The sequence below is a fragment of the Cupressus sempervirens genome, chromosome 3, assembly GCF_028749045.1.
Source record: "Cupressus sempervirens isolate cs-2001-9-10 chromosome 3, ASM2874904v1, whole genome shotgun sequence".
NCBI lineage: Eukaryota > Viridiplantae > Streptophyta > Pinopsida > Cupressales > Cupressaceae > Cupressus > Cupressus sempervirens.
This window is the reverse complement of record NC_143120.1, coordinates 1,085,053,855-1,085,081,120: the sequence shown is the minus strand read 5'-3', so window position 1 is coordinate 1,085,081,120 and position 27,266 is coordinate 1,085,053,855. Positions and strand designations below refer to the sequence as shown.

Sequence of the window (27,266 nt, the reverse complement as noted above, 5' to 3'; positions counted from 1 at the left end):
ATTATGGACAGGAAGAGTACTTCAGGGTTTTGTTTCAACCTTGGTTCAGCTATGATTTTTTGGTGCAGCAAGAAGCAAAAATGTGTAGCTCAAAGCATAACTGAAGCTGAATATGAAAGGTCCCCAAAACCGGAGGTCTTGGAAATTGTTGTTTGTTTCACAGTTTGAGTCTTTGGCTAGTGTTTGGCATCTCTGGAAGACTTTGCTCAATTCTGAATTTTTTTGTTTTCTTGCTGGTTTTCAATTGTTTTTGGATTTTTGAAAATATATGCAAAAATAAAAAATAACTAACAAACAAATCTGAACTACATATAATAAACAACATTCATTATTGAAAATACTTGACAATTTGGAAATGCCTCAAACCATACCAAGAATAATAATAATCAGATTTCTACATTCAAATAGAAAGACTGCTAATGTTGATTGTTGCCTCAAATACCAATGTCTTAGCTGCAAATAATGGCCACTCAACTGAAAATGGGTCTCCCACAAATGCAAAGCTGTCTAGAAAGAAATTGATTGCTCCTCTGATCTCACTGTTACCATTATCTCATAATTCAATCACCCAAAGACTTGTTGAGGTTTGTGTCCCAACAATCCAAACTTGAGGGTTTTGTCCCAAGCCACAAAATCGCTCTCCCAAAGCAATTCCAAATATCATAAGCTTCAAATGTCAAAAGATGATCAACAATTAGGTCTTCATCTCCTTATAACTCCTCCCAAGTGCAAATTGAACCCTAAATGAAATTCACACCTTGCACTTTTAAATAAAATATAATAAATAACATTTTTCCAAATAAAGGCATCCATGCTATAGGAAAAACATTACTCTATTAAAATTCCACAGCTCAAGGCACCAAAAAGTCTCCAGTTAGTGAAAGTCATGTATAATAATTCGAGATCTTTCCAACAAGCTATAACACATAGGACTTAACCAAATGAAGCAAATATCCCCTTATTACTCTGAAATGGCTATACATATAGCCTTACTCTAATTTATTTAATCGTTGACTTAAGAAATATTAAAATATTTCCCATATAGCCTATAATAGCCCAAAATAATCAAACCAAACATGAATCTAACACTATCACCTGTCTATGACTAACGTCGGATAAAATGGGTCAACTGGTAGTCCCAACCCTAAAATCTAGGGATGCTCCTAAAAAATAGGAAACTCATCCTATTATCCTAAAATTGAAACTAGGAACTAGTCCCAAGAAACCTCATATCTAGAAACAGCCACATCCTCCTAAATTTTAGGCAAACCTCCTAAAATCAAGGAGCTACACAAGCTGGCCCAAAACTATCTGAAATGTCATGTCCGACCACTGAATCCCCTATGTGAGTCATTGTCCAACACTGCTAGCCTACTAGACTCTCATGATAGGCTAACTCCCATGACCCTGATAGTCAAACTAAGGAGGGGACATGACAGTCCTCCCCTCTCGAAGATGCTTGCCCTCAAGCAAATGCAATGTTGGGTGTTGTAAAATGGATTCACCCTCCCAAGTGGCATCCTCTATGGGGAGACCCCTCCAGCTAACCATATATTCCTGAATCACCCTGCTTCTCAGTCGACGTTCCCTCACCTCAAGAATCTTCTCAGGAACCAATGTCAGCTTACCCTCCTCAAATGTTGTCTCAATCCCATGCCAATCAATGTAGATCTTTTGTTGATCATGTGCATGCTATAAATTCTCCCTGAGAGACCTCATGATATCCTGGTTCTCCTGTAAACAATCCTGTGCCAAAGGAACCATGTTGTCACTCAAAGCCAAATCAACAAAAGACAATGCCTCATAGCCATAAAGAGCTCCAAAAGGAGTCATATCAATAGACATATGGTGTGTAGTATTATAACAATACTCGCCCAAATACAACTAGAGAACCCATGCCTTTTGTTGTCCTGACACATAGTTGCACAAATACCCCTCAATCCACTTATTGACTATCTCGGATTGTCCATCCGTCTGAGGGTGGTAGCTAGTACTAGGGGTCAATTTTGTGCATGTAAGCCTAAAGAGTTCCTACCAGAAAAAACTCATGAACCTATTGTCCCTGTCGCTCACTATGGTCTTGGGAAGACCATGGAGTCTAAACACCTCCTTGAAAAATAGCTCAGCTACCTGAGATGTTGTGAAATCAATTGCAACCGGAAAGAAGTGGCATATTTTGTTAGCCTGTCTACCACAAAATAGATACAATCTTTTCCTTGAACCCGTGGAAAACCTATAATGAAATCCATCGAGATCCCTATCCCTTCTGTTTTGGTATAGGTAATGGTTGCAACAAACCAACATGGAAAGTATGTTCTAACTTGTTCCGCTAACAAGTCATACACTCAAGAACATGGCGTAAGACATCATCCTCCAACTCTATAACATGCTCAAAACCTCTATCTAGAGGTATGCCAAGGGGTATATCACCAATAACTCCACCATGTTAGTCCATCACTAACTATATATCAACATGGAATGCCCTGTCATCCTGACGTGTGGGAGTTTTGGGCTTCACATAACATTGTGTAGCCCAAATCACATCATCATGTCTAATAACAGATTCCATCCTACGAGAAGACACCTCCATAGGTCCACCATCTGAAGCTTCTCTCAGAATTATCTTCTTCCCTCCAGAAATGAACTGTAACTACATATGGTGATGGTCAATAATGTATCAACCAATATCCTGTAACCACTGCATACCCAAAACCACATCATAATCCTCTAATGGTAGCACATAGAAATCATCTGTCAAAGTGTAATCTCCCATCTGAATGCTAAGTTGAGGAATCCTCCTAGTACAGCCAATACTACACCATCTATAACCTTTACTCCAAACCCAACAAACTCCTAATACTACAACCCACGTCTATCAACTAACCTCTGATCAATGAAATTGTGTGTGGCACCTGTGTCTACCAAGCTCATAACACACTGGCCTCAGAGCGTACATTTCAATTGAAAGGCATGAAACCTGGGATAACTAGAGAGAGTAGTCATAGTCACCTTCGCGGAGGGAAAAGGCTTAGAAGTGTCTAACTCCAACTACAGGTGCTCCTGCTCAACCCCCTCTAAACTATCCTCAATATCAATGTCAAGTATCTCCTCCTCCCCCATCTCAGATGTTACCTCAATCAAATGAACCTTGCCTTTATCAAGACAACAATGACCAGGCTCGCATGGCTCCTTACAAGAGAAACATAGTTTTCTCCTCCTCAGCTCGTTCCTAGTCTCTTAGTCCAACCTGGGAGGTCGAAATGGTGCTCCACCTCTACCCTGAGGGGTGTTGGCCTTCTGTGTAGGCCAAGAGTCCCTGAATGGCTTCTTATCTGTCTGATAAGAAGTAGGAGTGGTGTCCAGTCTCAATGTCACATCAATAGCCTCCTTGAGAGCGTCTGGCCTGAATACTCGCACCAACCCCTTAAGCCTATCCTGCAATCCCTCTATAAAAAGCATCACACTTCGCTTCTACGACATATCAGGTACCATGACTGCAATACAGTAGAACTCATTAATATAAGCCTCCACGTGTCTTGTCTATCTAAGAAGTGCCAACTCCCTATAATAAAGCTCTGTGTCTTTCTAATCAAACCTAGTAATGAGGCATTCTGTGAACTCTGCATAGGAGTGAACCATGGCATGATCCTGGGTGACTAATCCATGGTGCCACCAATCATAGGCAACCCCGTCTAAATGCAAGACCACAAATTGAATAGCATCATGCTCAGGCATAGGCCTCAAAGATGGATACATGTCCAACTTGTGCAACCAAGCTCGTGCACTTGTACCACTAGTACCATCATATGTAGCCAATGTGATCTTCCCAGTTGCTCTACTTAGGTCATTGTTCTGTTGTGGCCTATGGCCCATGTCTCCTTTGAACTTGACAACATCTCTCTATTGTACACAATAGTGGGGAAGAGGAAAAGCATCCCTAACCTCTAGAGGTAGGGCTCTACACTCATCCTTGGCTGCCATAACTGAATCCTGGAATCCCACCTTAGGTGGCTCTACCTGTGTGGGCAACTCACTCGAAACAAACCGCAGAAGTAGGGGTCTATCCCTAACTGGTGTGCGAGGGCATGCCTGCCTAGTGGAATGAAGGGAGCTCCCAACTAATGCATGGGATCTATGACTATGTTGACTTCCTGCGACTAAAACTAATTTGCTCTGCCTCTATGTCTATCCAAATCCATCTGTTCCAAAGTATCTTGTAACCTTTCCAAGGTCTAAACTATCCTAGGTTGTGTAGTGATGAGAGCTTGCATCATCTCCATCTCTTCCTCCTCCTGCTAGTCCTATCTAACACCTCTTTGTTCATCTGCCACAGTGGGTTCCTGTTCTGTACAATTCCCAAATCGTTTTGAGCTCTCCGATGAGTGTAATACATGTATAAGTCTGCTCTCCCCTAATGCATATAGTACATATTCAATCCACCAATTAGTGACTACCCAGATGCTAATATAAATTATCAAAACTTTTGATCCAGTACCCAAATGTCGAAATGAATTATCAAAACTTTCTAGCCAGTGCCCAACTGCCGAAATGAATTTTCAAAACTTTCTAGCCAGCACCCAGATGCCAAATGAATTATCAAAACTTTTTAGTCAGTACCCAGATGTCGAAATGAAGTATCAAAACTTTTCCTGAAATTTGTTTTGACAATTGCTCACAAACCCTACAGGCTGGCAAGATGTAAGCTTTGATACCATTGAAAGATCCCCAATATCAAAGGTCTTAGAAATTGTTGTTTGTTTCACAATTTGAGCATTTGGCTAGCCTTCGGCATCTCTCTGAATTTTTTTGTTTTCTTGTTGGTCTTTCAATTGTTTTTGGATTTTTGAAGATATATGCAAAAATAAAAGAAAACTAACAAAAAATCTGAACTAAATATAATAAAAAAATTCATTATTGAAAATACTTGACAATTTGGAAATGCCTCAAACCGTACATGGAATAATAATTAGATTTTTGCATTCAAATAGAAAGACTACCAAAGTTGATTGCTGCCTCAAATACCAATGCCTCAACTGCAAATAATGGTCGCTCAGCTGAAAATGGGTCTCCCACAAATGCAAAGTTGTATAGAAAGAAATCGATTGCTCCTCTGATCTCACTGTTACCAATATCTCATAATTCAATCACCCAAAGACTTGCTAAGGTTTGCGTCCCAACAATCCAAACTTGAAGGTTTCGTCCCAAGCCACAAAATCGCTCCCTGAAGCAATTCCAAACATCATAAGCTTCAAATGCCAAAAGATGATCAATATTTAGGTCTTCATCTCCTCATAACTCCTCCCAAGTGCAAATCGAACCCTAAATGGAATTCACACCTTGCACTTTTAAATAAAATATAATAAAATAACATTTTCCCAAATAAAGGCATCCATGCTGTAGGAAAAAATTACTTTATTAAAATTCCACAGCTCAAGGCACCAAAAAGTCTCTAGACAGTGAAAATCATGTATAATAGGCATACCTAACCAAATGAAGCAAATATACCCTTATTACTCTGAAATGGCTATATAAATAGCCTTATTCTAATTTATTTAATCGCCGACTTAGGAAATATTAAAATATATTAAAATATTTCCCATATAGCCTATAATAGCCCAAAATAATCAACCAAACATGAATCTAACTCTGTCACCTATCTATGACTGATGTCAGATAAAATGGGTCAACTGGCAGTCCCTTCCCTAAAATCTAGGGATGCTCCTAAAAAATAGGAAACTCATCTTGTTATCCTAAAACTAAAACTAGGAACTGGTCCCGATAAACCTCATATCTAGAAATTGCCACATCCTCCTAAATTTTAGGGAAACCTCCTAAAATCAAGAAATTGCACCAAATTGGCCCAAAATTGTCTGAAATGCCATGTCTGGCCACTAAATCCCTTGTGTGAGTCTTTGTCCAACACTGCTAGCCTACGAGACTCCCATGATAGGCTAACTCCCATGACTTTGATAGTCAAACTAAGGAGGGGACATGACTGAATATGTGGCAGCTTGCTCAGCAATCCGAGAAGTTGTATGGCTTCGGGTACTTCTCAATGGATTATTTGGAACATCTTGTGAATCTACTACAATTCTCTATGACAATCAAAGTTGCATAAAGATTTCTATGAATCTAGTCTTTCATGACAGGTCAAAGCATATAGAAATTAAGTATTATTATTTAAGGGACATGGTACTTCAAAAAGCTGTGGAGCTGAAATATATCAGCACTGATGATCAGACTACTGATATTCTCACCAAGCCTCCTTCAGAGGTAAAATTTGCTTATTTTAGAGATAAGCTAGGTATGGTCAATCTTCAAACTTAAATGGAACTAAGTCTCATTTTATTTTTGGTTTTATCTATGACAATATTAGTGTGTGAACTAATAATATTGTAAGATCAGCTATGATAGCTCCATTACTATGTGATAGTGAACATTATGTTGAGAAAGTCCATGATGTCATCACATTGAGAGATTTCGTGATGGGAGTTGATGTCATTTGGAGAGATTCCATGACTCTTCACATTGAGAGAGTCCATGATTAAAGGCTTAGTTGTGAGTCTTACAAAAAAATTCATGTTGAAGTGTTGCCATGATTATTGGTTATGAATAAATTACATTATTTTCATGTGAGTGATTCCATGATTATAAATATTGTGTTAAGCATAAGAATGGATACATGTCTAGTTACTCAATTTCATATTTGCTAAGAGGGAGTGTTAAATTTATTAGCTTCATATGAAATTCTGTGTATTGTGATTTATAAACTGTGTATATGCACTGACATGTATCAGAGAATTTTTTATTTGGTTTCATTTAATCCACTTCCTAAAGCATTCCAGGTGTCATCATGTGAGCTTGACTTCAGCAGTAGCTTGAAGATGTCTTCATAATCAACCATGTTACACCTCCGGTTGGACTAAGACTCGGGATTTATCTTGGTTGCATATGTTTGCTAGCGTTGATCACATTCAGCATGTTTATTATAATGTATAAAACAAATTTAGTCTCACACGAACGGTGCAGGAAAAAAGAAAGTAAGTTAATACCTTTGTGTAAGTTACTCAAGAAGTAACTTGATGCAGTTGTCACTAAAGGTTCACCATTGTCAGTTGCTTAAAGTTGAATCGTTCTTCATTCATGGGTCCCCGTCGAGCATTGATATACCTCTGGATTTCTCACATCTGGGAAATACAGTTATTATTGTTTCAGATTGGTGTTCGAAAGTTTTTCTGGATGTTCCAAATTAAAATTTGAAGATTTCTGAATCTCAATCATCGGTAATTGCTATTATATATAGTGTCGGAATTCGATTCTCCTGGTCATAGCTCAGATCATAGTGTTTTGTATGTTTGTATTACTGTTTCTTCTCATGTAACAGTATTTGATTGATGCTATCAAACGAGATTTCTTTAGGCTTCTTTCCTATGTAAAGTGATTCTTATATCACGTTGATACTGATATTGTAAATCTGTTGGTTTCATCAATATAAGTTTGGATTTGTTGGGGCTGGGTTGTTTCCCTCTGTGAAGAGGGTTTTTCCCAGGATAACTGGTTGTGTTAAGTTCCTTATTTGTATTTCTGGTTCTAGTTTTTACATTTCTTTCTGTATTTGTATCATTCCTAATAGTAAATTTTAACTCTTTTTGCGATTCTACAGATTTTATTCATTTTCTAGTTAGTATCTGTCCTTGTTGAGATTTCGAGGAAATGTTTTTCTTCATTTCTAGGTTGTTCAGGATCAAATAATCTATGGGCTCTCATGAATGCAGTGTTCAATGCTCCATTTGATATAAAAAGCTTGGGGTTGCATATTCTAAGAAATCTAGCGAACAGAGTGTTCAACACTTCATTTTTAGTAATGGAAGGTGATATGAATCAGCTCTGACTTGTGGGCTAAAAAGACATGATGGAAAGGTGGCTGTTCTCTTCTACCAATATATTGAATCCAAAATGCTGTAAATGTGCATTTAGATGTGTCGAATATTTCTCCAGTGCCGCTCTGCTGGAACACAAATTTATATTGGCCCATCCTACTTATAATAACAACAATTCAATTTCAGGCCATGGGATTGCATCACATTCTATCCAAATCCCTCCATAGTAAACTATCCACAACAGGGGCAAGAGGCAAGCCCATGGCTGTTCCTTCTGTATTTATAAATCTTTGATACCCTATGCATCACCTATATATAGATATATAAATACAAATCTATGATTTGGGAACAGAAAGAGTCACAACCATCTTCCCATGTAGACCAAAAGGATTTCCATAACTACAATAGACTGAAATTCAGCGCTTACGCAGCAAAGTCCTCATTAAGCTATCCAAGCCAACAAAGAGTCTCAACAGTCATTAATGCCCAATATATACCTAAGATATTCGTTTAAGTTCTGTACGATGAAAATAGGTTAGAACTAATTTACAGTTTAAACAAAAAAAAAAGAGAGTTCCAACATAACTGTAAATATGTTGCCAATGCATAGGCCCTAGTCTACTTTGTACTTTTCCTGCTACAAAAGCAGACAATGTTGGTTTTCAACAACTTCTCATTCATGTTACAAAGGTTTAATCAACAACGCATGGCAAGAAAATAATGAAGAAATAAGAACGGACTACGATTAGTTGTGCTTCTAGCATCAGTAATATAGTTATTTGTGTTTTTACTTGTAATTCTTTCCTCCTTCAATGTTGCAAGACAGGAAAATATTGAAAAAATATGAAAGATTGATTCTTATCCTTCTCATTTTGAAAAGCTCACCATCCTATCAGCTCTTCGGCCAAAACCTTTTACACTAAGACAACTACATATGTTGTCCATATCAATTGAAGCTTCCATTATCCGTCAATGTTGGTTAACATTCTTGAAGCACATTGTCAGAATATTGTTTTCATAGTGAAATGGCAATTCTTTTCGAGTACTTTGCATCTGAATAGACGCATTAGTATATACCAGCACGAATGGATCTGGCTCAAGTTTTCATCACATCTCATGGTTTTCCATAACTTAATTTCTATTTTATCAAATGACACAGGAGCAGCTCCATTTAACATTTTAACTTAACGCTTGCTTTCTCATTTGTAGACAAGTTATCATTCTAAGTCCATAACCATTGACCAGTGTGTTTTGTTGTATCATGTCAATCAGGAAAGGTCATGCACTCCAAAGTATGCGAGCATACAGAGCCTCAAACTTTGGAAGTGTAATGTCATGTATCATTTTATTTTCCTTTAATTTCACAAAAGTCTGTTCTTTTTTCTCTAATATTTAAATATTAAAATTTGTTTTGAAAAAGTCAAAAAAGATTTTTCGAATAGGGCAGACACTTCGAAACCCAACCAAGGTAACTTTGAACTTCCCCTATGTCTAAAATCCAGTTGCCTGCTTATAGCAATCTAGGGGCTTTTTCTTCGCTAAAGTTAGTTCCATTAATAGCTTGGAAGCTAGCCAAGACTTGATAAAATTCAATTGAGTTAAAAGCACTACAAATTCGTTATGTTTACAAGAGCTCAAGTTATACCTGAAATATGAAATTAAAAATTAAAAATTAAAAAGAAATTTCTTTTATAACAGTTTGCTAATGCATAGCAAGATCCTCATATAACTTATTAATCAAAGAAGTACACTTGAATATTGTACAGAAGAAGCAGCCATTGAGATGGAAAACATATGGAAAGGAAACTCCCAAAGCTGATTGTCCGAATGCATAAACCAACTGAAGCATTGAACTTGTGATGTTGCAGCAGAAAATTATCCGTCCTATTATCAAAGAAAATGCACTGCTTGACCCAATTGAGGGGTGCAAATAAAATTAAGGAATGATCAAGAAGATTTTGAAGAGATAGAAATGCCTAAAAGTTCTGAGTATAATGAAATCTCCAAAAAGGCTAAAGTAAGAGAGGGAGAAAATCATAGTAAATCTCACAAAATTGTGATGCCAACTGCAAGTGAGCTATCGATAAAACAAATTATTCTTGTTGAAGCTAGATGTGCAAGTCAATGCAGGGATGGATATAATATAGTTACCAGCAAGAAGCTTGCCACATAGTTAAAATGTGCTACTAATTCATAGCATGAAAATGATTTCTAACCATGAATTAATCAATACTTAATGGACACAAAATGCTGCTGAAAAAACAAATATCAAAATATTCCTCGCCACTTGAGAGCAGACAGACAACTAAGAGCTCGGATATATTGGGGGAAAATCCCAGTGCCACAAATACTCGAAGATAATTCGAAGTAATGGCCAAACTTGATGGATTCTGTGATTTGGTCAAACAATTAAGTTTATAATAAAGAAGAATTGGTTTGAAATTTTTGCTAGAGAAAATAAGACCTTAACAATATAAACCTAACTGTAAGCCGCCAAAAAACCCAGTTGTCTAACTTGAAACAGAATCATCCTGAATACCAGACAACAAAGAAAACTAACGCATCCCGCCAATTAAGCGCCAAAAAAAATAGTGAACACTGATGTAAAGCAAGGACAGAAGGGATTTAACCGAATCAAAGGTTTCACTGGTGCATAACCTCTGGTTCCCCATGTTTAGGAGAACAGAACGATAAGATTCAAGTTGTTCGACGTTCTCAAAAACATTCTAGATTTTAAGATAAATATGCACTAAAATTGCTGCAGTCGAGCAAAAGTTTATCGAAAAATACACGTACCCCAGTTCCAATGCTGGCCATTGTAATTCTTCGATCGTTTCAGAACGAGGATCGAGGATCTAAAGATGACGACTGTCGAGTAGTTGTTAAGATGATGTCCTCGGTCTCAAAGATTCAGAGAAGCTCCCATAAGAAGACCAGGTCTTGAACTAAAGTGGAAACCTTTTCTGTCGAGGCGTTTAAAAAACAAAAGAAAATGATCTGCTCGTTGGTTATTTTTATTGAACTTTTAAAATTTTAACCTCTAGAGATTTCTTAGGGTGCAAGTTTTGGGATGAAGCCGCTACCCTAGTTGCCTCTCTTTGATATAAGAGGAAGACAATAAAATTTCCCTTAAAACTAATGATATTAGCCTTTCATAATATTTTCATTTTAGATGTAAGAGGAAGACAATAAAATTTCCCCTAAAACTAATGATATTAGCCTTTCATAATATTTTCAAGTTAGTATAAATATATTTTTAATACATTTTTAAGATAAAAGAATTAATTTTAAATTTATATAGTAATTAAAGATTAATATTTTTCAATAATCATCAATCAAAAATCTATATTTCAATAATCTTTAGATAGATATATTAAAGATATATGTATTAGTTTAGTAGTAAGTATTATAATAGTCAAATTATTATTATACATAATAATATGATGTAATAAGAGGGGTGATGATTCATCGGGAAAAGAAAACCATAACAAAATTAAGAAACCATTACATAGTAGAAAGTGAAAACAAAGGCATGATATAGAGGGAAACATAATAACAATTAAATTATGGATTTGAGCCATGATTTCGAGCAGATGTCGTTGTTGTCGTGTAGCAAATGATATATCATAACTTAAGGGGGGAACAACATTGATTGGAAAATTCATTGGAAGAATATTCAGTATGGGGTAAATTGGTGAATAGGTTGTGCTACATTATAAAATGTGTCTAATTCTAAATTTCATCCCATGGGGTTTCCTTGTAGCAATGTTTGCAATTGAAGAACAAGAAGACAATATCCTAAGAAGGGAAGGTTGGCATTATAGATATTCCTACAAAAATGAGCACTAAACTTTAATCTGATGAATATCACACCAAGTGAAGGGCCAATCTAAATAAGATTGCACATTTTTTCCTATGAATGCTTGATTATGATCAATGATCAAATTGATAAAATGTGAGAGGTGGATTTGCAACAACAAGTGTCGGATTTATGCAGGGATGAAGCTTGCAATGATGAAGAAAATCCCAACCTTAATCAATTTTAGCATAGACATCAAGTACTAGTCATAGGAAGTTAAGATGGATAAATTGAATGTTTTATTTAATATGTAAAAACAAAATTATTCTTAAGCACTAAATCATCAATTTTCTAGTTGTATCCAATAGTGAAAGAGACCAAAATCCAATTGTAATCAAGACAAAATGAAAGTCGTCACTCGTTTTATGATCAAAGACATAGGGAAATCTCCCAATCTCTCACCATCACATCCAAAATAAATTACATAAAGAAGGAGAATGTTTACTCCAACTGATAATGCTCATCAATGCATATTTAAGAGTCATATCAATTGTTATGTTGGCATTGATGTCGAGCCTTAGTTGGTTAGACATTATGCTAATTCACTACTGTAAGAATTTGCCTAAGGGCAAAATTCACCCAAGAACTAAGAACTCAAACACAAGCACAACTGTAGACCAAAAATGGAGAGAGTATGATCAGAATAACAATGTATTCAATAAGTGATGCTTGAGAGTACACTAGGAGTGCCTGATTATAAAGGCTACAAGAGAGCTTCTAGAATGCATATAAGTTAGCACCATGAAGTGTCAGACAACCAAGCACATGTCCACCAGATATGGATTATCCTCCATTAAGCACGGAAGTGAGTGCGGTGATGAGAGGATAAGCCTAGAAGGGTGGGACACGCAAAACAGTGTTGTAGACATCATGTGCTCAAATAGAGGTGCATACTCTTGTGTTGTCAACATGACAACTCACAAGGTTGCACAAATTCCTAAGTGTCTCATAAATAAAAATAATAAAATAATGCAATATAATTAAATAATGCATTAACCTAAGTAAACTTAAGTAAGTGTAAATAGTAAAGTACTTATTTACACCAACACCCCCCCCCCTTAAGTGCAACTTAGGGGAATGCCCTTAAGCTTACGAACTAGGATGAAAATGCATAATGGGTCCCAGCTACTAGGCCATGTTAGGTACCCATGTACATAATGAAATGCAATCTCCCATAAAGCGGGGAAAGAGGGAAAACCTCATGGGAAAAACCCTCCCCCAAAAAGAGAGGTAGAGGAGGATGCATCGATGGATGGAGTAATCAAGACCCCCCCATTACGACATACATCCAATATATACAAAAGAGAATAAGAGAAGGAAGAGAGACAGAATAGGCTCCCCCCCCCCAAAAGAAGAATGCCAACATGTGAAAGCTCCTCCAATGAAGAAGTTGGTCCAAGAATGCAGAATGGTGTTCCTCCCCTTAGGAAGAAACAATGCCCAAGGTATTGTCCTGAAGATGTATGGTGGCCCTGAAACCTGCTCAAGTATCCCTGTACTGATGTTGAAGTTCACCCTATCCAACTATGCTGAAAAGAATGAGTGCAGATCTGCCAAGGATGTCTGCTGAACCTGTTCCAATGAACCATCTGTCTCCTTTACTGACAAAGAGCCCTCCACTAATTGTTGTTCATAAGGATCCAAAATCACGCCAACCTGTTCAGATTGATCATGTAGAGAATGGACATGAGGGTCAGAGTGAGCCCTCGCAACAACTGTAGAAGTATCATCATCAATGAGAAGATGTGTGTCCTCAAGTCTGTCTCCCAAGTCAAGTGAAGCTGGAGCTGGAAGACAAGATGTACCATGCTGAGATGGACCTTTCACTGTGGCAATGTAAGCACGTGGACTGGACTAATGTGACTTCACACTGCAACTGTCGACAAAACCCCACGTGTCTGAACCTATTGAAGCACTATCGCTAGTGTCACTATCAGTTTCCACTGTGTATGATGTGCGAAGAGGAGTAGAGGATAAGCTGGGAGAACTTTCCTCAAAATGAACATCCTTCTGCACAAAAATCTCATGAGTCTCTGGATCAAGAAGTCTGTAAGCCTTCACACTGTCTTCATAACCAATAAAGGTACAAGGCCTAGGTGACGGTGCCTTGCAACTCCTGGAAGATTTGTTTGCCCATGTAATGTCCCCATTTTAGCAGTTGACCAAGTGTGTGCGCGTTAGCCTTGTTCTACATGGTCCCGAGGGCTAACGAAGGGTTTAATGGGATCTTGGAGTGTTTTGGCCTAGTCATTTCCAGTTTGGGCCAAAACGAAGTTGATTTACTCAGTTTCAGGCATACTTACTATTTTTAGTAAGTCGGCAGGACATAGTGCAGGTCAATTTTGGTGATTGGATTCGATACTCCTCGGTGAGAGCTTTCTGATGAGCTATCACTCGCATTATTCGGAGTCCGATTGCTAATACATTTTAATGCCTGAAGTTTTATTAAAGTAACGTCTAATTTAATTGTAAAATATTAAAGTGTTACTTTAATATTTATTTTATGGTGATGTGTACCCAAGGGAGACATAAGGGGTATTTTAATATATGTTTTATATTACACATCGTTTATCCCACATTGCCCATATGAGTTGAGGGGACCCGTGGGAATAGAATAAAAGGAAGCATTTGTGGCTTCATTAGACAGGTTGAATATGAGAAGAAATTGGTGTGTGAGTTGCAGCTTTGTTTTTGGCATTTGAGGACGTCTATCCTCTCTTGTAACATTCTAGACGTCATTCCCTTGGGGTTTGGCCTTTGGAATTCTTTCTTATTGGCTTCATTATCAGGCAGTTTAGTTGCATTTCCGGCTACAGGCAGATTTGATATTTTGCTCATATCTTCTTCACTACTTGTCCGACGCTTATGCCGCTTGGAGGGAATGGTATTATGAAGGTAGTGGACTGATTGGAGGACAAAGTATTGTAGCAGCAAGTTCGTAAGCATGGGCTGGAGTATTATGACAATATTGCTGAAGTAATTAGTGAGTTGATAAATCTGCTATGTATTTGATTTTATGAATTCTGAAAATAACATTTTATTAGCAGCAGTTCATTTCCACTTTGCATATCATTGTAGTTGCTTTCTTGTTTATGTTGTATGATACCAATTCCATGCACGAAACACAACAAACAATAAATGTTTGATTTTCGGAATTATAAGGGGTTTAAAACATTAAACGGAGAAATAAGAAGTTGAATGCAAACTGTTTGACATAATTCCTTTCAACAATTTGGTTTAGTTTTTTTGGGACATCCAGGGGTGCCCATTACAGTGGTATCAGAGCTATAAGTCCTGCCATCCTGTGGAGGTCTTATAGGGAATTTGGAATAGCCGGATAGAGGGAAAAAGTAAGTAAAAAAAATAGAGGCTAAGCATTTATGTTTGAGCATGCGACAGGGGTCTTATAATTTTCGCGATACCAGAGCAAGACAAAATAGGATTTCAGACTTGCAAAGCAAACAGTCTAGTACATCCGTGCAGGGGGACATTGAATTCAACCATACAGACACAGAGGAGATATTCTGTGATCAGGACAATAATATGGGTGATCGAGATGACAGGAATACAGGATTAGGCGGAGGCAGAAATGCTAGTCCAGATCAAGGGGAGGTACTGTTCCGACAGTTACTGGATACATTAGAGCAGGGGCAGCGTATGCAACAGGAGCAGAATAGGCGAATGGACATGATGTTACAGCTCATGGCTAGACAAATGGGTGTCAATATTAATCCAGGTGATGCCAATAACAGAAACAATAACAACGAGGGAAACAATAACCATGAAGGCCAAGGCAACAACAATGGTCTTGAGAATAACATTAATGGTAATAATGGACACGGCAACAATGGGAATGAGGCTGATAACTTTAGACACGTTGCACGCCCCCAGCACGAACTGTGAGCTCGAGACCTCTTCTACCCACTTTTCCACCCAGAGATCCGGTTCATCCAGTAAACGAACCGCAGATTACCGAGTTACAGGATCAGTTCAGGAGGAACTGGGAGGCTAGTGGACCAGAGTTTCAGGCGAATATTTCTCTTAAAGATTATATGGACTTGAGGATGAGACACATGCCTAAAGCAGGAGGGAGGAATCAAAACTTTGAGCTGAGGAAGAAAGCTGGAAAACTTTCTTTACCTTATTATGATGCTTCAGGGAAGATGACTGCACGAGCTTCGGTGCAGAAGGTAGATACATACTTGCAGCTTAATCCTATGCCTGAGGAGGAGGCTATCAAGTATGCGGCTATGCACTTGGATGGCGTTGCACATGAATGGTGGCATCATGGCATGGTGACTTTGGGGCATAATCAGATTACATCCTATGAGGAATTCACCGAAACATTGATTGGGAGATTTGACACTAAGGATCCTGAGTTACATTTCAAGGAGCTAGCACAGTTAAAACAGTCAGGTTCTGTGGATGCTTACATTGCCGAGTTTCAGCGCTTGTCTGTACTTGTTACTGATATCTCTCCTAGGAGATTGGTGGTGTTATTTTGTGATGGTCTTGCTAATCCATTACGAGGTTGGGTGAAGGGACATGATCCACTCACGTTAGCTGAAGCAACTAAAAAGGCACGAGATTTAGCCCCTTCGGTATACAAAGGAAAAAACCATTCAACAGATTCTTCCTACCGCAAGGACAAAGACAAAAAATCATTTCAGAAAGAGTATAGCAAACCCAAAGAAGGATCAAAAGGACTAGACAATGAAACCTTGAATGAACTTCGAAAGAAGAAGCTGTGCTTCCATTGTAGAGAGCCTTGGGACTTATCTCATAAATGTTCTCTCAAGGCTAAGGCAAATCAAATGGAGTATTTTTCAGCAGAAGAGTCAGAGTCAGAAGGGGAGGATCAGCACTCCGATTCAGATGAGGGTAACACTATAGAGGAGAGCAACATTCCTAAGGATGATAGATCGTTGGCACGCTTGACAGGGGCCCAAAAGGCAATCACATTTAAGGTCAGGGGTACTATCCAGGGGCAGAAAGTGATATCTCTTATTGACACTGGGGCTACACATAACTTCATAGATGCACAGTTGGTAGCCAGGAGAGGGTTACAGACAGAGGAGCATGATGGGTTTAGAGTCATGGTGGCTAACGGTGATAAGTTATTATGCACTCGGAAGATATCTAATCTTCGCATCAGGTTTGGAGATGGCTACGAGTTGGAAGATGAGTTCTATGTTGTGGACATGGGAGATTATGATGTCATCCTCGGCATGACATGGATGGCTTCACTAGTTGAGTTCACACTCAATCTAGCGAAATTGGAGATGAGATTCCAGCATGAGGGGAGAACTATGGTACTTAGAGGGCTTTCAGATGGAGGTTGCAGAATAGTGTCCTTGAGGAGAATGCAGAGACTTTTTCGTCATGATGACATAGATTGGGCGACAGAGTGCCACATTATGCCAACTTTACCAGAGCCACAAGAAAAGAGTCATCCACTAGATGTCCAGAAGATACTTGATAGATACCCTAAAGTATTTAGCGATATTCCTCATGGGGTTCCTCCTGACAGAGGGATGGAACATGTTATTGAGCTCGAGGAGGGAGCCAAACCAGTTATGATTACTCCCTATCGTCATCCTAAGAAACACAAGGATGAGATAGAGAAGGCGATTAAGGATTTGTTGGAGATGGGGCATATCAGGCCCAGTAAGAGCCCTTTTGCTTCAGCAGTAGTATTGGTAAAGAAGAAGGATGGGACAATGCGCATGTGCATCGATTACAGGGCACTGAATAAGAAAACAATTAAAAACAGGTATCCCATTCCTAGGATTGATGAGTTGATTGATGAGTTGCATGGGGCATGCTTCTTCACCAAAATTGATTTGCGATCTGGATACCATCATATCAGGATGAGAGCAAAGGACATTGAGAAAACAGCCTTCCGATGTCACTATGGCCACTTTGAGTTCATGGTTATGCCATTTGGTCTAACCAATGCACCTGCTACATTTCAAAGTTGTATGAACCAGGTATTCAGGAAGCAGCTGAGGAGATTTGTCTTGATCTTCTTTGATGACATCTTGGTCTTCAGTAAGACCTGGGAGGAGCACTTACATCATCTGGAGGAGGTGTTATCTATTCTGGAGAGAGAGTCATTGTATGCCAAGGAATCTAAATGTGAGTTTGGCATGACTGAGCTCCTTTACCTGGGGCATATCATTAGTGCAGATGGCGTTCGGGTTGATCCTGAAAAGATTAGAGCTATTGTAGAGTGGCCTACTCCCACAAACCTTACACAGCTTAAGGGATTCTTTGGTTTATGTGGTTTTTATAGAAGGTTTGTTAAGGGATTCTCACAGATTGCTACACCCTTGACAGATCTTACCAGGAAAGGAGCCTTCGTGTGGACAGGGGCAGCACAGAGGTGTTTTGAGCATTTCAAGCAGGTAATGTCTTCATGTCCAGTTCTAGCTCTATCGGATTTCACAAAGCCTTTTGAGCTTCATTGTGATGCATCAGGTGATGGGATTGGAGTAGTATTGATGCTGGAGAAGCATCCCATTGCATTCGAGAGTAGGAAGCTCCGAGGAGTTGAGAAAAGTTATTCTGTCTATGACCGGGAGATGTTGGCCATAATGCATGCATTGGCCAAATTTCGATCATATTTGGTAGGTGGACGTTTTGTGATCAAGACTGATCACAACAGTATTAAATACTTCATGAGCCAGCGTGATCTTAATGACCGGCAACAAAAATGGGTGACTAAATTGCAGGCTTATGACTTTGACATAGAGTTTGTCAAAGGTAAGAAAAATGTGGTGGCTGATGCCTTATCTCGGAGACCTCACTTATGTGCTCTGGCAGAGATTTCAGGAGATTGGAGAGATCAGATTATAGTAGAGTATGTCGGAGATGCTTGGGCTTCTGGATTGATTTCAAGTACCATACAGGATGATCGCTATGAGGTGATAGATGGATTGATTAGAGTTCAGGATAGGGTTTATTTGATTCCGTCATCACATTTGAGAGAGGCGATATTGAAGGCATTTCATGATGCACCCACAGCAGGACATCCGGGGGTCTTCAAGACCTATAGGCAGATCCAAGAGCGGTTTTCATGGAAAGGGCTCAAGGATGATGTTCAGAGGTATGTCAGGGAGTGTATGGTTTGTCAACAGAATAAGGGAGAACACACATTTCCTGCAGGTTTATTACAGCCCTTGCCCATTCCTGATAGGAAATGAGAAAGTATTTCGATGGACTTCATCACTGGTTTACCACGAGTGCAGGGAAGGGATTGCATCTATGTGGTGGTGGACCGCTTGACGAAGTTTGCTCACTTCTTTGCTATTCCGTCCACTTACACAGCAGCACAGGTGGCAGATCTTTTCTTTAAAGAGATATTCAGGTTACATGGGCTGCCCAGATTCATTGTCAGCGACGGGGATAGTAAGTTTATGAGTGTTTTTTGGCAAGAGTTGTTTAGGTTGTGTGGTACAGATCTTACACCTAGCACTAGTTATCATCCGCAAACAGATGGGCAAACAGAGATTGTGAATAAATGGGCAGAAGGATATTTGAGGAACTATGTAACTACACAACAAAAGGCTTGGATCAGATGGTTGCATATGGGAGAGTATTGTTATAACACCACTTATCATATGTCCATCAAGATGACTCCTTTCATGGCACTCTATGGTTATGAAGCACCTAGCTTCATGGATTTAGTTTTGGGGGACAATAGAGTGCCCAAAGCCAAAAACTTATTGCAGGATAGTCAGGACATCCTGAAAGTGCTCAAAGAGAATATACAACAGGCCCATAATCAACAGAAATTGTATGCTGATCAGCACCGAATAGAGCGTAGCTTCGAGGTAGGGGATATGGTTTACTTGAGGCTACAACCATATAGACAGTCATCGCTCAAGAAGAGCGGAGCTGAAAAGTTGAAACCTAGATTTTATGGTCCCTACAGGGTGATTTGCAAAGTGGGCAAAGTCGCCTATGAGCTTGAGCTTCCAGAGGGCAATCGAGTGCACAATGTGTTTCATGTGTCTAGGCTTAAGAAAGCCATTGGTCAGAGTGTAGTGCCTTCTGCAGATTTACCCCCTTTGGATGAGGAGGGGAAGCTTGTGTTAGTACCTGAGGCTATTGTGGATACTAGAGAGAGGAAGCTTAGAAACAGGATAGTGAAGGAGTATTTGGTCAAATGGAAAGACCTGCCGGAGGAAGATTCTACATGGGAGAGTGAGCAGGTTATTCAGCAGGTTGGACTGAGATTGCTTGAGGACAAGCAATTTCAAGGGGGGCGGACTGTAATGTCCCCATTTTAGCAGTTGACCAAGTGTGTGCGCGTTAGCCTTGTTCTACATGGTCCCGAGGGCTAACGAAGGGTTTAATGGGATCTTGGAGTGTTTTGGCCTAGTCATTTCCAGTTTGGGCCAAAACGAAGTTGATTTACTCAGTTTCAGGCATACTTACTATTTTTAGTAAGTTGGCAGGACACAGTGTAGGTCAATTTTGGTGATTGGATTCGATACTCCTCGGTGAGAGCTTTTCGATGAGCTATCACTCGCATTATTCGGAGTCCGATTGCTAATACATTTTAATGCCTGAAGTTTTATTAAAGTAACGTCTAATTTAATTGTAAAATATTAAAGTGTTACTTTAATATTTATTTTATGGTGATGTGTACCCAAGGGAGACATAAGGGGTATTTTAATATATGTTTTATATTACACATCTTTTATCCCACATTGCCCATATGAGTTGAGGGGACCCGTGGGAATAGAATAAAAGGAAGCATTTGTGGCTTCATTAGACAGGTTGAATATGAGAAGAAATTGGTGTGTGAGTTGCAGCTTTGTTTTTGGCATTTGAGGACGTCTATCCTCTCTTGTAACATTCTAGACGTCATTCCCTTGGGGTTTGGCCTTTGGAATTCTTTCTTATTGGCTTCATTATCAGGCAGTTTAGTTGCATTTCCGGCTATAGGCAGATTTGATATTTTGCTCATATCTTCTTCACTACTTGTCCGACGCTTATGCCGCTTGGAGGGAATGGTATTATGAAGGTAGTGGACTGATTGGAGGACAAAGTATTGTAGCAGCAAGTTTGTAAGCATGGGCTGGAGTATTATGACAATATTGCTGAAGTAATTAGTGAGTTGATAAATCTGCTATGTATTTGATTTTATGAATTCTGAAAATAACATTTTATTAGCAGTAGTTCATTTCCACTTTGCATATCATTGTAGTTGCTTTCTTGTTTATGTTGTATGATAGCAATTCCATGCACGAAACACAACAAACAATAAATGTTTGATTTCTGGAATTATAAGGGGTTTAAAACATTAAACGGAGAAATAAGAAGTTGAATGCAAACTGTTTGACATAATTCCTTTCAGCAATTTGGTTTAGTTTTTTTGGGACATCCAGGGGTGCCCATTACAGCCCATGCTGGACAACCAAAGACTCTGAGGTGACTCACAACTAGTTTTCTGTCGCACCATGCCTCAAAAGGAGTCTTGCCATCTAAGGCTGGATGAGGAGAGCTATTAAGTATGTCAGTAGCACTGCTAATGGCTTCAACTTCAAGTGTAGGATCGAGAGACTTGGCCTTTATCATGCAACTTGCCATGGTCTTGAGAGTCCTAATCCTCATAGCTGCAACATCTGTCTTGTGCGGACTGAATGTTGGTGAGTTCTGAAGATCAATCCCCTCAATTCTGCAAAAGTTCTTAAGTCTTCTGTCAACATATATGTTCTCATTGTCCACCCTTAATACTTTGATGGCTTTCCTTGACTTGTGTTCAACATGAGTCTTGAAGTCTTGAAGCTTATGAACTACTTCATTCTTATGATGAAGGAAGAAGACCCAAGTGAATCTAGAAAAGTCATCAACAAATGCGAGTATGTAGCGGCTTTGGCTGACTGAAGTCACTGCAAACGATCCTGCTAATACCATGTGAACTAGCTAAAGAACAATTAGAGCTCGAGAAGATTTCCCTTTATCATACTTCTCCTTGAGATGCATATCCACTGAACAAGATGAACAGTCCCCCTTAGAAAAGTTGATATTGGGTAGACCTTTGACCATGTGTTTTGAGCAAAGTTGTTGAAGAGAGCGGAAGTCAAGGTGACCAAACCGCTCATGCCATAAATTGTTGTTTGAATTAGAGTGAGTTAACAAGGCTTGAGAAGAACTCTTAGGCACAAAATGGGAGAAGGAATAAAGCCTCCTGTCATCATTGACTTTCCCAACTGCTACCAATGAATCATCTTTAAGACTGTGCACCATCACTGAATCGGGAAGGAACTCAACCTTATGACCATCTCCAAGGTGAGTGATTTGGTAAACTGATAGGAGATTGGAGCTTAGATTTGGAACGTAGAGAACATCTTTGAATTCCCCATCTTCCATTTCAATATGTCCTTTCCCTTCAACTTCCATCTTAGTATCATCTCCCACAAAGATGTGTGGTACCTTTGACTGCTTCAATGAAGAAAAATCTTGCTTTGAAGAACCCATGTGGTAGGAGGCACCTGAGTCAAGTATCCATTCTGAAGAAGAATTTGTGTTTGCCATAAGTGCTTGACCTTTACCCTTCAAAGAGTTAGGAGTAGAATCCTTGGAAGTACCTGGCACTTGAATCTTGTTCTTCTTGAGTAGATTTTCTAACTCATCGATTCTTTTGGTTTTGCAATGATGCTCATCATGATTTGGCTTTTTGCAGTATGCACAAAAGAGTTTGTCCTAATTCTTGTCATTACTTCCCTTCTTGTTTGAAGAATAATCGCCTTATTGAGAGGAGTCATGTTGTGTCTCAAATTGTGTTTTTTGCTTCCACTACTTCTTCTTTTTGTTGCTTTTTCCCCCTTGATTAGATTTCTGACCATCACTAGCCACTAAGGCTTTGGTCTTAGATGACTTGAGAAGACCAAAATCCACCAAGTGAGATTGTTCAACAATCAACATGTCTGCAAATCCATCAAAGAAAGGCTTCTGGTAAGCAGATCCCATGGTTAACCTATGAGTATTAAAGCTCGAAACAAGGTTGGCATACTCAGAAGGTAGCTTTTTCAAGATGTGATGTATCAACCTATCATCCTTCATGGGATTTCCACAATCTTTTAGAAGTGCCCTATACTCATTGACTTTAATGATATTATCCTAAATTGTGTCATAATTCTTAGGATCCAAGAGAAGTAGATCATCCTCAATCTGAAATCCCTTTTCTTCATCCACTTTACCATACAACTGTTCAAGTTTATCCCAAGCTTCCTTAGATTCTGAACAATTTTTAATGTGAAAGAGAAGATCGCTAAAGCTTGTCGGTCATGAATTGTCCAATCAATGAGTTCTTTAGCATCAATAGGTTTAGTGATTGTGCCATCAACATGCAAACTATATCCTTTTTCCATTAATCTACTCCATGCAATATCTTTCCATGTAGAATAGTTGCGTGAAGTTAGAGGAGGACATTTAAAACCCATGATGCAGAAATGAAAGAGCACAATAGAGAGACACAAAAACACTATACACACCCCCCCTTTTCACTCAATCAAAAGACCCCACCAAAAAAGATGCTTTGGCACTTTATAAGTAGTGCGTTTACAATGAGCCACTTGTCAAAATGACCAAAGTGGACTTTCTGATTTTGCTTTTACAACTACCTTATGAGGCTGAAATCTGTCACTTAAGCACTATAGCTTAGTTTTACAACAATTCTGAAAAGAATCAAAGCATTACAATGCCAAAGAAGGCCTAATTCTGAAAGTGAGAAATTTGTCCACACAACCCAGAATTTGACTTCATATTTAGAAAGTAGATGAAAAAATACGCACTTTCGAAAAAAATGAAACTCGAAAAGGTGACTAGATGTGCCCGTACGGAGCTTCTGAAGTTGCAAAACGCAGGATTATGCAGGTACAGTCACCAAAAAAGGTAATTTCTGCAAAATTTGTGTACCAAAACTAGAAAACAACACCACCACTTGAAAATTCAGGAAATTCTACTTGATTTCAAAAAAAATTGCACCTGAATCGGAGTCCGGATGTTCAAGTTACGAGCTCACAAAGTCAGGCTGTCAAACTAAAAAGCAAACTTGAGAGGGGTCTGGAAGAGAAACAGCAAAGTTAAATTTGACGGTCAAATGACTGTCAAAGTGGTTGTAAAATGTCTGAAAATGACGTGCAGATGGGCGTCAAATTTAGACCCGTAAAATGATGACATCAGCAAGAAAAATCCAGTCACTGGTGAAATGGCAAGCTGACGAGACCGTCTGTACTGTACGGACGTGCTATCGTGTCACTGTCGTGCTGCTGACGTGGCAAATAAACTATTTCCATAGGTGATGTGGCAATATGGGATCTGCTTTTCACAGTTGGTGATGTGTCAAGTGGTAATACAGTCACATGTTTGCTCGCGTGGGCAATTGCAATCCGCCGCGTGGCAGGAAGGACGAGCTAGTTGGGCGGGAATCAAAAATGCCAGTAAACTAAACACGCTGCCAGAAAAAGATAGGAAACAGGTTGAAGATCGCGTCGAGTGTATGCACTGTCGTTGCCGGAGATCTGCAATGCAGATTGGTCCAAATGCATGGGTCTGCATGCAGAACCAGAAGGTGGAGGCTGCTTGCGATGTCGAAACTTTGACTGCGACCGCCGGAGGGTGCTGTGACAGTCGGCGTCGGAGATTCGTTGACAGTGTCGAATTTTCATGCACAGGCCACTTGAGTTTGTGTGGATTAATCCCACATTGAGTGGGCTGCTGTCTGCGGATTCTTTAAAAAGAAATGGTCGCAGATTTCAAAGCGAATTGGAATGGCCGCCGGTTTGAGAGAGGTCCGGCCGAGAAGTGTAGATGCCGATCGAATTCGATCCCTGAAACTCAAGACTTTGAGCAGATTTTGCAGGTACAACAGACTTTTTTATGAGGTTGTTGAATTAAGAATATAATGAGCCCTGTGAAAATAATTAAATACTATGCAGGCTAGGATGTGATGACCCAGTGCCGCAAAAAGAAAAAAATTTCTCTGCGCCAATAATTTCGAAAAATATTTCGAAAATACAGAGAAAATAAAGAACAGATCCGAAAATTAATTCATAAATCTGCAAAAATGATCATACCCAAAAAAGAAAATCGGTGCCTTCGAGTGCCGGTTTGCTAAAAAAATTTGCCTCACGGTCAACTTTGAGCCAAGGTAGGCATGCTTATAGTCGATTTTCACCGGTTCAACATTCTGGACGCAATGGAGAGGTCAGATCTGGTGTTGGACACTCCCAATTTTTGCAGCACTCCGAATTCAGGTTGAGGTGATGAAGCAAGCAAGAGGTCTCGAATGGCTATGTGATAAGAAAGTCTCCAAGCTCTGATACCATGTAAGAATTTTCCTAAGGGCAAAATTCACCCAAGAACTAAGAACTCAAACACAAGTACAACTGTAGACCAAAAATGGAGAGAGTATGATTAGAATAACAATGTATTCAATAATTGATGCTTGAGAGTACACTAGGAGTGCCTGATTATAAAGGCTACAAGAGAGCTTCTAGAATGCATAGAAGTTAGCACCATGAAGTGTCAGACAACCAAGCAAATGTCCACTAGATATGGATTATCCTCCATTAAGCACAAAAGTGAGTGTGGTGATGAGAGGATAAGCCTAGAAGGGTGGGACACACAAAACAGTGTTGTAGACACCATGTGCTCAAATAGAGGTGCATACTCCTGTGTTGTCAACATGACAACTCACAAGGTTGCACAAACTCCTAAGTGTCTCATAAATAAAAATAATAAAATAATGCAATACAATTAAATAATGCATTAACCTAAGTAAACTTAAGTAAGTGTAAATAGTAAAGTACTTATTTACACCAACAACTACAATATCATATCATTTGATTAATGAAGACGATTTGAAGAAAGTATGATGATGTAAGTGTTGATAAGAGTATGGTATTCAATGGGCACTTGAATGGGTTAGACTCTGATAGTATAAATTTAGTTTGAATGCTTTACATGATCTTAAGCAAGATGTATGTACAAGATAGATTGATCAGTGAATAAAGGAATACAATATTAATCGAGCTACTACAGTTGTCATCGAGCATCTAAAAAAGAAGTGTTGAAGTTTAGTGTTAACCAAGTAATTTCAGTGTTAACCAAGTCAAGTGTTGACCGAGTGAGTTGTAATGATCATCGAGTATGAACATGAAGAACAAGTTTGTAAAAGGTTAATTTGATGCTGACATTTACTAAAAATTAGGAATGTTCAAGAAGTTTTAAAAATAAGGATGAAGCCAGTTATGAAATCAATGACTAGAGCAATTCAAAGAATATCTAATGGAGGAGATTTAACAATTTGAAATGGAGCACAAAGTTCAAGAAAGAAATACATTTCCCAAATGTCTAGATTCAATGAATGAGAATCTGATGGAGATCTACAATCATGATTAAACGAAAAAATCTCAAAGATTATGGAAAGACAAAAGTCACCTATTTAAAGGGATGAACACGATGTTTCTTGTTGTTGAAGTTGAAGGTGTTGATCAAGTTGTTAAGGAAGAAGAAAGGCAGAAAGTGAATTGAGCATAACAATAATGTGAAGATCAAGTAGAGGAAGTGTTAAGTTGTAGTGTGAAGTGTGTGAATGAGCCAAAAAGATATCAGAGGGAAGAGATAGAGCAAAGCAGAGATCTAAACAAGCAAGGTAGTGCTAAAACCTAACAGATCATTTCACTATTGCTTTCTTACCATTGTAGCAAAAAAATCTCTTAACCAAGTGGACCTAACAAGTCTTTGAAATCCTATACCAGTAACATTCAATAGTAATTTTTGTAAGTCCTCTAGAGAAGACCACTCTTCAGAAATGTCAAGGAGTGCTAAGGTCTAGACGATATTTGGTAAAAACCCTCTAACAAGGTCATATTAAAAATGTGCATGTAACCTTTAACAAGGTTGGCTCCTAATAGAGCTCACTTCAAAAGAGTGAAAAAAATTCAATGGTTAATTCCCAAGTGGCTTTTCTCTTTACTGGGTTTCCATAATAAATACTTGTGTCAAATGTGTGATTGCTCACTATGTTGCAAAGTTTATTTCACGTTAACTATTTAATGTTGCAACTTGGTATAAGCTAGATGATTACTCTAATACTTGATATATTAAGAGACACTGAAATAATAGTTTGATATGAAATTGTTATAGGTTCGAATTATGATGTTTGATGTCATTACTATGTTATTGATATGAAATTTTATGAAGTTGAAGTTGGTACAAAATTGGTTTCAAGGCATGTACAATAACCGGTTATAACTTATTCATCTCTCTCCTCCCCTAGTTATCTAACAAGTAGTATTAGAGTTGAGTGTTTGAAGGAACTTGAGCTAAAATTTTGAAGATGTATAAGAGAGAGGTACCAAATCTGAACAAGGAGAACTTCTCCTCATGGAAAAGTGAGATGTGGTTTATCTTTCTTGGATTAGAGACAATGCAGTTCTTTCTAGACAACTAATACACTCCTCTCATTAGACCTATGATAGTTGATGGGATGAACCAAAAAAAGGAAC

At 38.7% G+C, this 27,266-nt stretch overlaps 1 protein-coding gene across 1 annotated transcript in view; it reads right to left on the bottom strand.

Annotated features, from left to right (window-relative positions):
- Window positions 1–10,864, bottom strand: part of LOC149570542 (proteasome subunit alpha type-3) — an 81,659-nt gene extending 70,795 nt beyond the window's left edge. Inside the window, exon 1 of the mRNA XM_089823128.1 lies at window positions 10,677–10,864. Within this exon, the coding sequence (XP_089679254.1) occupies window positions 10,677–10,697 (21 nt within the window). The 5' untranslated portion in view covers window positions 10,698–10,864. The remainder of the gene's footprint in view (window positions 1–10,676) is intronic.
- Between the last annotated feature and the right edge of the window lie 16,402 nt (window positions 10,865–27,266).